This window comes from Eptesicus fuscus, chromosome 10, assembly GCF_027574615.1.
Source record: "Eptesicus fuscus isolate TK198812 chromosome 10, DD_ASM_mEF_20220401, whole genome shotgun sequence".
Taxonomy (NCBI): domain Eukaryota; kingdom Metazoa; phylum Chordata; class Mammalia; order Chiroptera; family Vespertilionidae; genus Eptesicus; species Eptesicus fuscus.
The window spans coordinates 94,070,393-94,085,750 of NC_072482.1; the positions used below are offsets into that span (position 1 = coordinate 94,070,393).

The window sequence follows — 15,358 nt, forward strand, 5'->3', positions numbered from 1 at the left end:
CTGCAGCGTAACAACCCGACAAGGACAGGACGGTGTGGCCGCTCCAGAACTCGTGTTCCGATAGAGTTCTCATGTGATTATGGAACACCAGGGCAATATTCTAGCTTTTATGGCCTCTGATGGGAATGATAAAGCCATCAATGCTAGAGATGACAAGAGTCCACTTGTGATGACGCCTGTGCGGAAGGTCAAAGTGCTGGCCCGTCTCGGTCAATCCTAGGACGCGCCGAGGGGTCACCGACGGGCAGTCACGCTAGTTCTGGGAACACGAGGGACTGAAAGTTGCCGAGCAGGCCTTCACGATGCCGGGCTAGCCGCTCTCGTCCCTGGTGCCCAGCACAGAGCTCCAGGTAACCCCACGCCTCGTGACGGCGGTGCTGACAGTTCCGGGAATGGCGCTCCCTGCAGGGAGCATCTATCAGGAAACTGAAGGCACCTGCAACCTCGTGCCTCCAGCGAAGTCATCCTCCTCCGGAACAGAGCAGCCGGCCCCCGCCCCTCCTTCTGATGGTGCAGAAAGGCAGTCACTGGTCAGTTTGCCCAAGTGCCAACACTCATGAAAAGCAACTTCACCTTCAAATGAGCCAACTGGCCTCAAACCAGGGAGTTGTTTGGTTGAGTTTCTTACTTCAGTTTAAGCACAGCCCTTATTTATTTAGTTTTAGGAAGTGTGAGTGTAAACTCTGAACGGGGGTGGGGTGCCTCTCACCCAGAGAGCACTGACCTCATTTCGCAGAGAATTTCACAGCACTGAGGAATTTTGAGGGTAACTAAATCATGAACATTAACTCTACACACCCCACCTCCTTTTCTGAGCTCCTCTCCTCCACCCGTAAGCTAAGCTTACAACTTAACAGCTCAATTCTCAATATGCAGTAGATAACAACAGGGCAGAGTATCAACATGAAAGTCGGGCTTGGAATTTCCAAATCACTTGTCTCATGTGGGTTGTTTAACATTTTAAGAACAGAGGCCAAAATAAAAATGTAACCAACATCATGACACCCATTACACCCACCTCTTTTATGTTTTATAAGTGTATCTATAGATATAAAAGTCTAAGCGCATCACTATGATGGCAATGACCACCAGGGGGCAGACACTCAATGCAGGAGCTGCCCCCTGGTGGTCAGTGTGCTCCCACAACCAACCTCCCACGGCCCCTCCCCTCAACCAGCTAGCCAACCTCCTGCGATCCCTCCTCCCGGGCCCCACTCAGGTGGGCCGGCAGGCCAACCTCCCATGGCCCCTTCCCCTGGCCAGCCGGCCAACATCCCGAAGTCCCTCCCCCCTGCCAGCCGGCCCCCCAATAGGCCTCGATCACCGGCCAGGCCAAGGGACCCCACCAGTGCAGGAATTCGTGCACCGGGCCTCTAGTATGTTTTAAGTAGAACAAGGAAAACAGTGACAAGTTGCAACTGTTTTTGTAGAGTAACTAAATTGGATTGCTTGGTGAGAGGTGTCAAGTCATCCTTGCCTGAACCCCTTCTTTTAAACACTGGGGAAACTGAGGCCCAGAAAGGTTAACACAACTTTCTCAACTTCTGGTAATCAGCTTCTAAAAATATTTATATTTGTATAGCTCTTAAACATTATTCCTAAAGTTGTATCTCTCAATATAGTCAATGGTTTTAAGCTTTTGAAATGTCTGTATTTCCAAATTCCAGGGTGAAAACTTAGGTAAAATTATGCCTAATAAGGAAGTGCCCAGTCAACCAACATTCAGCCCATAAATTTCAAGAACATGTCATGAAATCCCAAATCTTTCTAAACAGCTCTTTTTGCCTCTGAATGTAAGCCACTTCCTGCCCCCAGACCCACTTCCTGTCAGCCAAGGCTCTTAACAATACACAAAGCGGACAAACCAGTCCTGTCTGTACTCATTATAACCGGGGAAATCTCGACCTTAGAGCCAGAAGGCACTTTCTCAGCAGGGGCATTAAAAAGAGGCTCAGCTCCCTCCCCAGTAAACCGAGCAGGGAACAGTGTGTGCTGCTCCAGGGCGCAGGCTCACTCCATGCCTTCCACACTGGCAATGGCTACACTGTGTGAGCAACGCTACTGGGTTTTTCTAAGAGAGGAAGGGAGAGGGAGAGAAAAACATCCATGCGAGAAACACATCTACCGGCTGCTTCCCGTAGGGGGTCCCATTGGGCAGTGGTCGGCACACCGCGGCTCGCGAGCCACATGTGGCTCTTTGGCCCCTTGAGTGTGGCTCTTCCACAAAATACCACGTGCAGGCGCGCATGTACAGTGCGATTGAAGGAGTACCCTAATTAAGTTAATAACAATGTACCTACAGCCGAAACCGGTTTGGCTCAGTGGATAGAGCGTCGGCCTTCGGACTCAAGGGTCCCAGGTTCGATTCCGGTCAAGGGCATGTACCTTTGTTGTGGGCACATCCCCAGTAGGGGGTGTGCAGGAGGTAGCTGATCGATGTTTCTCTCTCATCGATGTTTCTAACTCTCTATCCCTCTCTCTTCCTCTCTGTAAAAACTCAATAAAATATATTAAAACAAAAACAAAAAAAACAACAATGTACCTACCTATATATAGTTTAAGTTTAAAAAATTTGGCTCTCAAAAGAAATTTCAATCGTTGTACTGCTGATATTTGCTCTGTGGACTAATGAGTTTGCCGACCACTGCCCTAGGGGATCAAACTGGCAAACCTGGTATAAGTGGCCTGACCGGAAATCAAACCTGCGACCCTCCAGTGCATGGGACGACGCTCCAACCACCTGAGCGCACCGGCCAGGCCTGTGTGTGTAACTTGAATGGGGGGACTAAACCAGGAGGCTCGGAAAGGGAAAGGGAATAATCAAAGAACACTATGTTCTGCAAAAGAAACGATTCCCTTTCAGAAACAGATAATCTGCCTTCAAGGGCACTTTCTCTTTGTCTAATAAGCTGGAAGTCTTGATTCTGTAACATTGATTTCAGGTTTACCAGCTGTGTCATACATACTTCAGCCCCAATTCAGTTCACTGAAAAGGGAGGGTAATCATATCCACAAGCTTAGGATCCCATAAAAGACCAAGTATGGGATAGGGCCGGCATGACTACCACATGCTACAATGGTTTTCCATTCTAGGCTCATAAAACATAGGAAATTAAAGACATAGACTAAACTTCACTACCCACCTGGAATGGACTGTTTTCTTTGTAAATTTAGAAGTCTGTCAAGAGTCTTTTCTTTTTGCCGAAACCGGTTTGGCTCAATGGATAGAGCGTCGGTGTGCGGACTGAAAGGTCCCAGGTTCGATTCCGGTCAAGGGCATGTACATTGGCTGCGGGCACATCCCTGGTGGGGGGTGTGCAGGAGGCAGCTGGTCGATGTTTCTAGCTCTCTATCCCTCTCCCTTCCTCTCTGTAAAAAAAATCAAAAAAAAAAAAAAAAAGAGTCTTTCCTTTCTAACTAGTGTGAGTGTGTGTGTGGGGGGGGGAGGGGCAGGGAGTGAGGCTATGAAAGAATGAAAATGTCAAAACAAGGTAATTGCTTTGCTAACCTGTTGTTTTAAGGAAGGATATATAAAATAAGCCACACTTAACTCTCGTGCCATTTCTTTTTCTTCCTCTCGCGTGCCATTTCTGATATAAATCTTTGCCCCTAGTTAGATCACAGTGTTAAAGAACATTTCTCCTATAAGAAGGTTAGACAAGATGTATGTGAACTTGACCAAGAAGTCTTTACTTTTGCCATCTATCAAAAATGGGGAGTAAGACCCACACTGAATCAGCAAGCTTACAAAATCTGCTTGAATAAGCAAACTTCAGTAAAACATGCTTTTAAACCACCATACTGTTCACACACACACACACCCCGTTTAGTTTACACTGCGTCACAGTCAAGTCTGTTACACCGGATGGGATTATAACTGCACATGATTCCCGATGGCTCCAAGACCTGTGTGCGGTGCAGACGCCTCGCCGCCCGCCCCTGCAGCTCTGGTCCTGGGAAGGCCCGGCGTCCGCAGGCCGCACACGGATCTCCCAGGGTGGCTGCAGGAACCCCGCGCCAGGCCTCACATCTATTATGCCACTGCAGAATCTCAGCTCGGAGAAGGCGGCTATTGAGATAATGACCTATTTCCAGCTGGGTCACAGCACTCTCCCCCGCCCCGCCCCCTCCCAGAGATCGTGGGAACACGAGTGAGAGGGCCTGGCTGGGAACAAGCAGCTCTGTGTGCTGCACGCCTGCAGTGGGGGAGACCCACACTCCATCAGCAAGCTCTCAAAACCTGCTTCAGCAAGCTCACCTCGTCCATCGCATGCTTCTAAACCACCTGGTGTACCTGACTGACGCCGTTACACACACACACACACACACACACACGTTTAATTCACACTGTGTCCCAGTCCTAAAGGCTACATTTCCTTTAGGAAAAGGCGTGTGCGGAGGGCGAGATGGCCCAGGGGAATTAAAGCGGACCCTCACTGACCAGGACACCAAAGGTCTCCCAAGGAACCCGGGTTCGACTCCAGGGACCCAGGGAGAAGCCGTGGGTAGGTGGGGGCAGGGTGGGCCAGACCCAGGGGAAGGAGCCGTCCCCTCCTCCCGCGTCCCCTCCCACCAGACTCCAGCATTTGGTGACCTGGACACGTGACAGCATCTTTCCCTTTCACCCTTATGTGCTTTTAGGGAACAAACTTTTTATTTTGGAAAATTGGAAACATTCACAAAAATAGAGAAAACAGTTTAAGGAGCCCCCGTGTCTTCATCCAGCCCTGACACCATTTACTTCCCAGCATTCTTGACTCACCTACTTCCTATCACCTTAAAAAGGTTCACTGCATATTCCAAGGCCGGCACATACATCATTTCACCTGTAAGAACACCAGTATGTGGCCCGAATGGCACACCATACCATTGTTATTTCCAACCTAATTCAGACTAGTCCTTAACATTTAAAACATAGTCAGTATTCAATGCCCCCACTGCCGCCAAAACACCTCTTTACGGTGGATTTGTTCAGGTCGTGGAATGCGCTTCGCAGCCTTGTCATCACACTGCGTTTCCAAACTGCCCTGTTCGGCCAGTTTCTTAATAAACATCAAGGGTTCCCCACCCCGTCTCCCCACCTAAGTCCCACTTAAGTCTCACCCAAATAGCAATGTGTTATGTAAGCAGATACTTCAACAACAAGAAGCCACATCCGTAACCAGTTAACCAAGGCAGCGAGCGTCGGGGCCCAGCAGTGCTGACACCGGACATCCGAGGCGCTGCTCCTCACCCTCCCGTCCTGAGCTTTCATCAGTTTGCTCCCAAAAAGCACCAGGGACAGGCCGGACTCCTGCTGAGAGTGTTCTCCCAGACTCTCTAGACGCAGCAATGGCGCGCATGCTCTCAAACGGAACGAGCCCCCGGACCCGGGCCTGAGCGGGGACGGAGCCCACGCGGATGCAGCAGGCGGCGCGCTCCCACCAAGCACGGGGAGCACGTTCTCGGAGCATCGCCTCGGCTCCCTGAGCGACGTGAGAGTGACCGGCCAGGAACAAAAACAGACAAAAGCGCGTCACGCTCTGCCCACTCAGAAGTCACTGGTTTTACCTCTGGACCCAACGAGGAGTGCGAGGAAGAACGAAGGGCCTCCACCTCTCGCACAGCCGGGATGGAGGCCGACAGCAGCGACCATCATCCCGACCATCATCCCGACCCTGTCTTAGCCCCTGAGCATCCGCAGGACCTAAACTCCTGGCGCACAGCAGGTGCCTATTTGCTGAGTGAATGTATGTAGGAGGTGGGTGCCGTTCCTCAGGGGGACAAAAGGACAAAAGGCAGGGTGAACACCTACTGCCTGTGAGGCTGAGCCAGAAAAAAGAAAGCCCATCCTGAGAAAGACAGTGTATCCATCAGATTAGAATCTCGTAGGTACAAGTCGAGCTCCCATTTCCTCTGCCCTCTGTGGTGACAGGAGAGAGTGCCAGACCCGGACCAGGAGCGTCCCCGTGCCACCCTGTCCCTGTGCCGTGGGCCTCATCAGAACCTCGGAGGCCGTCCCAGGAGAGGAAGCAGGGCCCAGGGAGGCGGAGAGGCTGGCCCACCGGCACCCACTAGAGGCAGCATGTCTCCCCACTTGGTCAGCCTCCCTCCCTCTACTCATCTGCCAAAAAAGCAAGAATTTAAAGTTTGTTCTAGAGCAGATATCGCTCCCCCCACCCCGCCCACGCACTATACTTCTCGCTCTTGCAGTCAGGAAAGACAGAAGGCAAAGAAACAAGTATCTAACACTGTTATAGGTAGAAATAAGTTCTATGAAGTAAAATAAAGCGGGGTGCAGGGTGGACAGTGAGGGGGCCCTATTTTAGATAGAGTGATCTAAATTAGGGATTGATATAAAACCATCTATAGTCAGAAATTCATACACTCTGGTAGGTCAAAAGTTAATTTTAAATGGTCAGTGATAGAAAGGCAACTCATTTATGTAACATTCACCTTCCAGCTCAAATATCAGGTACAAACTGCTCTTTCAGCACATGCCCAAAATCTGTCCTTGTAACGTGGCTCAGCAAGCGTGACACGGATGCTGCCACTTTCCCTCGAGAAACAAGGCCGCCAGGACCCAGCCTCGCTGCAAGTCCGACCTCAGCACCACAGCGGCCCTGGGAGCGCGTTCCCGATGCACGCCCAGGCCCAGAGCCTGTGATTTTTTAAAATTAGAAAGTGAAGTGAATCTGCTTCCAGAAACTATTAACTCAGTCATAAAGTATATAGAAGGTACAACAACTGTTTAACAATTATTTTTGTCCTAAAGCAGAAGTTGGCAATTTTTTTCTGTAAAGGGCCAGATAAAAAATATTTGGGGCTGTGCAGGCCAAATTGGTATCTGTTGCATATTATTGTTCTTGTTTTAAACAACTTTTAAAAACGTAAAAATTATTTCTATCTGGGAGTCCATAAAAACCAAGCCACAGCCAGACTTGGCCTTTGCCTACCCCCTCCTAGAGTAAAAACAATTATTTACAATATCTGTGATGACAATTTTTAAAAATAGAAAAGAAAATTAGCATATGGAAAGTGACTTCAAACTTAACCAAAGGTAAGCAGAATCTGATCTATTTGGCTACTGCAGTTTGCCCTCAGGTGGTATTTGTTCCTCGGTTTATCAATAAAAGTTAGGCCAAGATCAGAATTTTCATTTTGCTTTTAAAGTTTTTCTCAAATACAGTAGATTAAAAAGATAATTGTGTTAACACAGTTTTCATTTCCTGTGAAACAGCAATACCATTAATCCTCAAGGTGTTAAAAAAAAAAAAAAGGGGGAATGTGATTCATAATCAAAGAAAAACAGAACTGACCACTGCTACTACCTTAATGCCTTTCTGCCCTTGTGCACTGGTGAGCTCCTATGCATCCCTCAACACCCAACTAGGCATCTCACCAGCTGGGAGGCCTCCTGGCTCTCCGGGGCACAATGTAATCTTCTTAGGTGTGTACCCCTTTTACTATACTTATCCCCCTGTCTGACTACCCTATTAGACTGAGAATCCCTTAAAGGCAAACCTATCTTCTTTATTTTTATAGCCCCAGCACCTAGCACAAAATGACATATAACAGGGCTTCAACAATAAGGAACCACAGGGGAATTCTGACAACTGGAAGATTGAGAAGCGATTTTCAGCAGGTGTGCCCCGGCACACTCATGAGCTGCAGGACTGACTCTTTAACCAGGGGCATTGACCTTTTTCCCTTAGATTGCCAAATTAAAAAATGGCAAAAGCCAACACAACAATAGCCACCTGGTGTGAATAAATCAAAAGTATACCTATTTTTTGTTATATTGGCCAAAAATATATTTTTCAGTATGCCACGGAATTTTAGTACTTAGCTTATGTGTGCTATGAAATGAAAACGGTTGGAAATTGCTGCGCCAGAGAAAATAGCCCAAACATTTCACATGGCTGCTTTCCTGGGAAGGTCTACTGACAAACATTACCTGATTCATAGCAACTTGGGAAGGAAAATCCTTAGTCTTAGCTACAGGCTACAATGAAGTTTGTAAAACAAAGTTCCAGGGGGGAAAAGCTGCACAAGAAATATACAACGCTTACAGCAGCTCAAGAGAAATTGCCTGAATGTTATGAATGCCAGCTTGGTGTCAGTTTATCTTATGTGACATTCTTTTCATTTAAAAACTTTGCTCCCATTTTACAGATGACAAAATTGACTCACAGAAGTGAAATGGCTTGCCCAAGTACAGGTAGGTAGTTGGTTATGAAACTGTTCTTTATATGGCTCTTTACATTTGTATTTGCAAAAATATATAAACTATATATTAACCATTTTATTTTAATCAAAAGTCTCTAAGCCACCTTATAACACAATGATTTTTTAAATTATCTACAGAAGTCTAGAATAAAATCTTTATTCTTTATGTCTACAGGCATGGTTGGTATGTTAGAAGAAAAATAATTCAATTTCTGGTCTCTCCAATAAATATCCCATATTTAATTAGTAGCAGTAAACACAATTAGTGCTTAAATTAAAAACTGGAGTACTTGGGGAATCCATAAGGGATAACTCAAAATGAACTCACTGGGTTTGAAAGCAGGCAGTGAATTTCATTGCTTCAGATTCGAATTAAAATGTCTGAACACTAAGAAAGTGGGAGTGCTGAGTCATCCTAAGAATCTCCCTGGCTGGTCAGCTCAGCTGGTTGGAGCATCACCCAGTTCACCAAAAAGCTTTCGGGTTTGAGTCCCAGTCAGGGCACACGCCCAGGTTGCAGGTTCAATCCCTAGTCAGGGTGGAAGCAACTGACTGATGTTTCTCTTTCACCAATTTCTCCCCCTCCCTCTCTCTCTCTATCTATCTTTCAAATCAATCAAAATACATATCCTTGGGTGAGGACTTAAAAAAGTTTGGCATGTACCTCAGTTGCAAGCTCAATCCCAGGCTGGCAGGGATGTGTGGGGGAGGCAACCAACTGATGTCTCTCTCTCTCACATCTCTGTCTCTCCCCCTCCCCCTCCCTTCCACTCTCTAAAATTCGATAGAAAAATATCCTCGGGTGAGGATTAACAAAAAATAAATAAAAATTTTAAGTAAAAATAAATTACAATAATTCACTAAGAATAACAATACCGTTGTGCTTTCCCAAACTGTAAGTATTAATAAAGTCATTCAAAATTTTGTTAGAAATCACAATATTATTCAGGACAGTAGCTAACGAGAGGTCCGTGTGGAGGACCAAGGTGAACAGAGGAAAGAGGGACGGGATCGCTTTCTTCCCTGCCCCTCTCCCCTTCCCCTTTACAACAGACCGAACTGGGTGCCCGCCCTGCCCCTGCCGGAGTAAGCTCTGCCTGCTTCCCTGCAGGGCGCTCCCCTGAGCTGGCCTGTCTTCTGGAGCTCCATCCCCCAGCTACGTCCTCTCCCCCACCCCAGCCACTCACTCCCAGTGCCAATGGGGCACCATGGAGCTGAGGCTGGCACTGTAAGCGCCAGGGCACCAGGCCCACGCCCGAGACAGTGTGGGCCTGAGTGGAAACCCGCAACCACGGGGGGCTTCGCTGCTGCCCACACACCCCAGGCTCACCCACCTCAGGGCTCCCTCTGGTCTGGGCCCAGAGGAAGGGGCACAGACCGCCTTTTCTGAGGACATCCGCGGTCCCCAACTCTGGGAGCATCACCCACCCGAGCTCCGGGGACGCACAGGTGCCGGTCCTGCCGGCCGGGGAGGGCGCCCAGCCACGCTGTGCGGGCCGGGACCGTCGCCACGTAACCGGCCCCACCGAAGTGTAAGAACTCGCACCAGCTCCACCCTCACTTCGGACTCCGTGTGTGCGGAGTGCGTGCCCGCGGGAGAAATGGAAGCTGCTGCGGGCTCCTTCCAGCTCCGTCTGGCACGTGTCCGCCTTTGGGAGGGATGGGTGTGATTGTGAAGGACGTTCAACCACAGCCACACGTGTACTGACGTGTACTGACGTGTACTGACGTGTACTGACGGCCTGTACCAACCAAACCCTCCACCCGCCTCCCACGCTGGCCTTCTCCAGGCTCCTCACCTCCGTGCATGGCACCACCAGCCAGCCAGTTACGCAAGCCAGACCCCAGAAGTAGCCGGCACCGCCCTCGGCCCCTGCACACCCACCCATCACCCGGCCCACCCATCACCTCCCACATGGGCCCACTCTCCCCCTGCACCACCACCACCCTGCTCCATGCCATCACCGCTCACGGGGCCTCCAATGGTCTACCTCCTCCGCTCTTGCCACCTGCCTCCTCCTGACCCCCACACCGCAGCTGCAATGACCCCCCAGAAGGCAGATCTGATCAGGTCTCCTCCTTCAGTCAAAGCCCCACTGTGTCTGGAGCTGAGCCCCGAGCACGGCCCCCAGGAAGGCCCTGCGTGGCTGGCCTCCATTTTCCTCTCGCCCACGGGCTTCATCGGGAGCCTGACCTCACCGCATGTCTGCCCACCTCACCATGTGCAGTGACCAGCCAACACCCCGAGCTGAGGGACGAACGTACAGACAGACAGACTCACCGGGCCTTGGTGTGAGGGTGACAGATGACCAACGCGGCCAGCTCTTCTCACTGCCACTGGGCAAGTCTCAGCTCCCTAGCGGACCATCAGCCCGTGGGGAGGGGGGAGGGGGGACAGAAAATGGATCCCCTGTGTCCTCCTCAGTCGGTGGGAGGGAGGGAAAAGGTATCGGTATATTCAGTAAATTCTGACCCTGTTAAAACATTTAGTGGCAGAGGCTGTGTATTCCCAGAGCCAAGGCAATCTCAGAAGTTATCGTAAAATTCCGGCACAGGGCAGAATCTGAACACACTTGCCGAGTTCCTGGCTGAAGGGAAAAGGTAGAAACTGCCACATCACACTTCAGGAACGAAAGGCCAGGCCCCACTGGAGCCACTTAAAGGCCGTTCAACTCTAAACTCCTCAGAAAAAGCTTTAATAAGAGAGCTTGGGGGTGACCCCCCCTCACTCCCAGGCGGGAGGCAGAGGTTTTCCTTTCCATCACAATGAAGACACGGGGGGGGGGGGGGGGGGGGGGGGGGAGCAGCACAGGCCACCCTTGGCTGAATCACTGGCACAAAGACGGCTGCTTCCTGAGCCAGGAACCTGGGAACACACCCCGGCCTCCCCGCCTCCCGGTGAGAGGGAGTCCTCCAGGTGAGGGGGCGGGGCAGAGCGCCCTTTCCCTAAGTCCCTGCCTCGGAGAGCTCCCCGAGTTCCAGCCCGCTGTGTCTGGGCTCAGGTCCCAGACTGCAAGCTCCCCGAGTCCAGACCTGACCCACCCCCTGCCGGCTCCTGGCCTGGCTGAGTGAACACTCAGTCCTTCTAACAGGCGGTGACGGGAAAGCAGTGTTAAGAGAAAGCAGCAACTAGATAGTATTTCATTCCAGTGTCTTATGAATAGTCACCCTGACTCAGTTTAGACAAATCAATCAAAAAGACTATCAGGAAGCCCCACCCCCAGCTGCTCAGATGTACCCCTTTCGACGCGTTTGCCCCTGGATCCTGCTGTCACACATCCAATCACACGAAGCCCCTGACAAGACTCTTACTTGGACCAGAACAAGGAGAACCAATAACCTGCCCTGCTGGGTGGCTCTGGTTGGAGGTGGCAGGGTCTGGGCACATGCCCCGGTTGAGGGTTTGATCCCCGTTGGAGCACGTGCAAGAGGCAACCAAATGTCTCTCTCACATGGATGTTCTCTCTCTTTTCCTCCCTCCCTCCCTCCCTCCCTTCTCTCTGTAAGACCCATTTAAAACAAAGAAGAGCATCGGTAACTTTTCTGAAGAGACATCTATGGAACCTGTTGGGGATGCTTCCCCCATCACATCTGAGGGCACAAAAGCAACAAGAACCAACACGAGGTGGTGTGCAGCAGCCTTAGAAGGACCACGTCCAAACCGTGCAAGCCCCTCAGCTCTTCTCAGCCTCTGTGCAGGGGTGTGTGTGTGTGTGTGTGTGTTTTATGAGGCAACATCTCTAAGAAACCATCCCCACAGAAAAGGGGGCAGGTAGGAATTTCCCAAGTGGCCCATCTAAAGGAGACCTCCCAACACTGTTTTGAAATTACAACTGTACATATTATCCTATCCTATCCTATCTAATAAAACCCTAATATGCAAATTGACTGAACGGCAGAACGACCAGTTGATATGCGCTGACCACCAGGGGACAGATGCTCAACCCAGGAGCTGCCTCCTGGTGGTCAGTGCGCTCCCACAGGGGGAGTGCTGCTCAGCGGAAGCCAGGCTCATGGCTGGTGGCACAGCAGTGGTGGAGGGAGCCTCTCCTGCCTCCACAGCAGCGCTAAGAACCCCTCGGGGGATGTCCAACTGCAGGCTTAGGGGAGCGGGCCTAAGCCGGCAGTCGGACTGTGAGAGGGCGCAGGCTGGGCTGAGGGCCCCCTCGCCCTCCAGGGCACGAATGTCGTGCACCAGGCCTCTAGTGTAAAATAAAGTCTTTCAAAACGTGATTCTGGTTATTGGGACCCTAACACACCAAGTGATGGCTACTATCATTCCTCAACAACTTAACTACCCTCACTCTGTCAGAACATGATCTAAATTTCTGATCCATCATAAAAGACTTTGAAAGCAAAATGAAATTACCATGTACCTGCCATGGGAAGGAGCCTTGAAAAGGGAGGACATTCTGACACATGCTACAACACGGAGTAACCTTGAGGACTTTGTGCTGAGCGAAATGAGTCAGACACCAGAGGACAAATACTGAGATCCTACTTCTGTGAGGTCCCTAGCCAGGGGCTGGGGGAGGGAGGAACGGGGTGTTAGTGTTTAAGAGGTACAGAGTTTCCCTTGGGGAAGGTGATATGTATATTTTACTACAATAAAGAGAAAAAAGACTACAATTCCTTATGAAATATGAGGAGGAAAAGTAGTGACTGGAAACTGGTTTACTGACTTTTTCCTGAGGGATAGCTTACAAGCTGAACTCTGCTTCTTTTAGCAAAATAAAGAAAAGCTCACCTGCTCTGCCAGTCGCTTCGAGGCACAGGGCTGTTCCCAGAATAAGAACTGTTGTTGGGTCAGTTTTATGTCACAGGCATTGAAAGGCCTGGATGTCACGTGCCCCGTGCATGTTTGAAATGAAGAATTTTGTGTAGGAAAAGAATTTCCTGCACCATGAATGAGTCATCTTGATGATGTAACTTAGGCAAAAACTAGATCGGCTTCTGAATCTATTAGCATATTAACATGGTGACTTATTTAACCTAACAGGAAAATAAACTTCGTTAAAAACTCCTTTTAGAAAAATCTAACGTTTATCAGTAAAAAATCACGCACATAAGCACTGAACTGCAAAACTAGCAATAAATTCCCTATGTATCTTTCATTTCCATTTTTAATGGGTCCAGATATTTTCTCCACCGCGATTTACAAAGCCAATTGAAAAGCTGTCGTCTCCAGTTCGCCGTGGGAAAAGCAGGTGGCATGCACACAACTTTCTAAGAAAAGCGCAGCACAAAGAACCTGCCTGTCCCACAACTGAGAAGGCGGCCGGGGCGGCCCCAGCCCGGGCGGCCCGCCACCCAGACGGCGACACCCTCCCTGGGATCCGGGACAGGGGTGCGGGCGCAGCAGCGCTGCGATCAGCCGGCGTTTACAGGGTGCGGCGGGGCGCTGGGCCTCCGTATCGGGGCCCCGGCTGCCTCCCCTCCTCGGCAGTCGAGGTCCATCCCCAGCGCTCCCCGACAGGATCCTGCTGCACCAGCACATTCCGGGGCGCAGAGCGCGGCCCGCGGGCCCGGGTGCGGGGCCGGCCCTCCGCAGCGGCGGCCTCTGGCGCCAGGGGCCCCGGGAAGCGCCAGGGCCAGGTCCGGGGTGCGTTTGCCCGGACACCTGCGGGGACCGGAGGGGGTGTGCGCCATCGGAAAGCGATCCCCCGTTTTTGTTGTTGGGAAACAAGTTGCAGACGGGGCAGTCCCAGGGCACCCCAATTTATACAAAAGCCCCAACGGCTGCAGCCCGGGGGGGGGGGGTGCACAGGACAGGCGCCCTCCGCGTTCAGGAGTTTACAAACCCCCCAGGGCAGCGGGGAGCCCGTCCCCGCGCCTGCCCCCCGCCCCCAACGGCCCCGAGCCCCCAGCGCCGAGCACCGGCCAGGCGGCCCCGGGGGGCAGAGCGGGGGAGAGCGGGGGCGCGGCCGGAGCCGGGTACTCACTGGTTTCGGCATTTTCGGTTCCGGCGGGTGCTCCTCGCTCCTCGGGAACGCGGCGGCGGCGGCGGCGGTGGGACCTGCCGGGGGACACGGGCGTGAGCGCTCGGCTCCTCTCCCGCCGCCCAGACCGCGCCCGCCCCGCGCGGCGGCTTCAGATCCGGCCGGCGGGCGGGGGGCGGGGGGCGCGGGCTGAGTCACCGCCCAACCTGCGACTCCGGCGGGCCGGGCGGGGGTCGGGGCCCGGGCGGGCGGGCAGGGAGCCGGCGGAGCCCGGGGGGGGGCGGGCGGGGAACTGGCCGCCGCTTCCAGGAAGCCGGGGAGCCGCGGGTTTCACTTTGTGAAGCAACCGTTTGCCCGCGGCCGAGACCGCAACCGCCGCGCTTGGGAAACTTTTCAAACCGCCCCGCCCGGCCCCGCAGCCCGGGCCCCGCGGGAGCTCCGGGGGCCCCGAGGGGACGGAGCAGAGGAGGGTCGCGGGCAGCCGGCGCGACCACACCGCGGGTTCGGCTTCACCTGCCGTGTGTTTGGGCCCAAAAGAGAGCCGAGCTCTGGGGGCCGGGGTGGACCCGACCGGCCGCGCACGCCGGGACCCCGAGCCGGGACCCCGGGCCCCGAGCCCGCTGCCCCCGGGGACCCCGGGCCCGGCCTGGAGCGCGGCCCGCCCCTCCGCCCGCCGCCCCGCCAACCCCGCCGCCGTCCCCCCCGCCGCTGTCCCTCCGCCGAGCGCGCGGCGCGACCCCCCGGCTCGGCCCGACCCTCCGCCCGCCCGGCGCCCGCCCGGCTCACCGGCGGCTGTGGACGGTGCGCTCCGCGTCGGTGCGTCGGCTAAGTGCCCGCCGCCCGCGCCGCCGAGAGTCCCCGGAGGGGCGGGTCCTGGGGCCGCGCCCCTCTCCGCCCCGCCCCCGACCTGCGAGGTGCGCCCGCAAGATGGCTGCGCCCCGCCCGCGCCCCGGGCGCCCCGCCCGCCCGCCCGGCTGCCCCGGGGTTCAGGCGCGGAGCCGGGTGGGGCGCGTTCCCCCCGCCCGCCCGCCCGCCGCTCTCCGGGGAAGACCCTTCCCTCCGCCGCCGTCCCTTCGCCCTTGGGGACGGGCCGGGGCCGGGGCCGCTTCTGGCCGCGATGGAGGGGCGAGAGCGGAACCGGGGACGGAATGAACCTGCGGGCGGCCGTGGGGTGCCGGGCGCCCGGGGTCCGGCCACTCTGCTGCCCTGGC

The 15,358-nt window shown here is 53.3% G+C and overlaps 1 protein-coding gene across 1 annotated transcript in view; it reads right to left on the minus strand.

The window, feature by feature from the left end:
• The window catches only part of EZR (ezrin), a 45,721-nt gene extending 30,714 nt beyond the window's left edge, over window positions 1-15,007 (minus strand). The window contains exons 1-2 of the mRNA XM_054722598.1: window positions 14,934-15,007; window positions 14,151-14,224 (exon numbers count right to left, since the gene is read on the minus strand). Of these exons, the coding sequence (XP_054578573.1) occupies window positions 14,151-14,162 (12 nt within the window). The 5' untranslated portion in view covers window positions 14,163-14,224; window positions 14,934-15,007. The remainder of the gene's footprint in view (window positions 1-14,150; window positions 14,225-14,933) is intronic.
• Window positions 15,008-15,358: the final 351 nt, after the last annotated feature.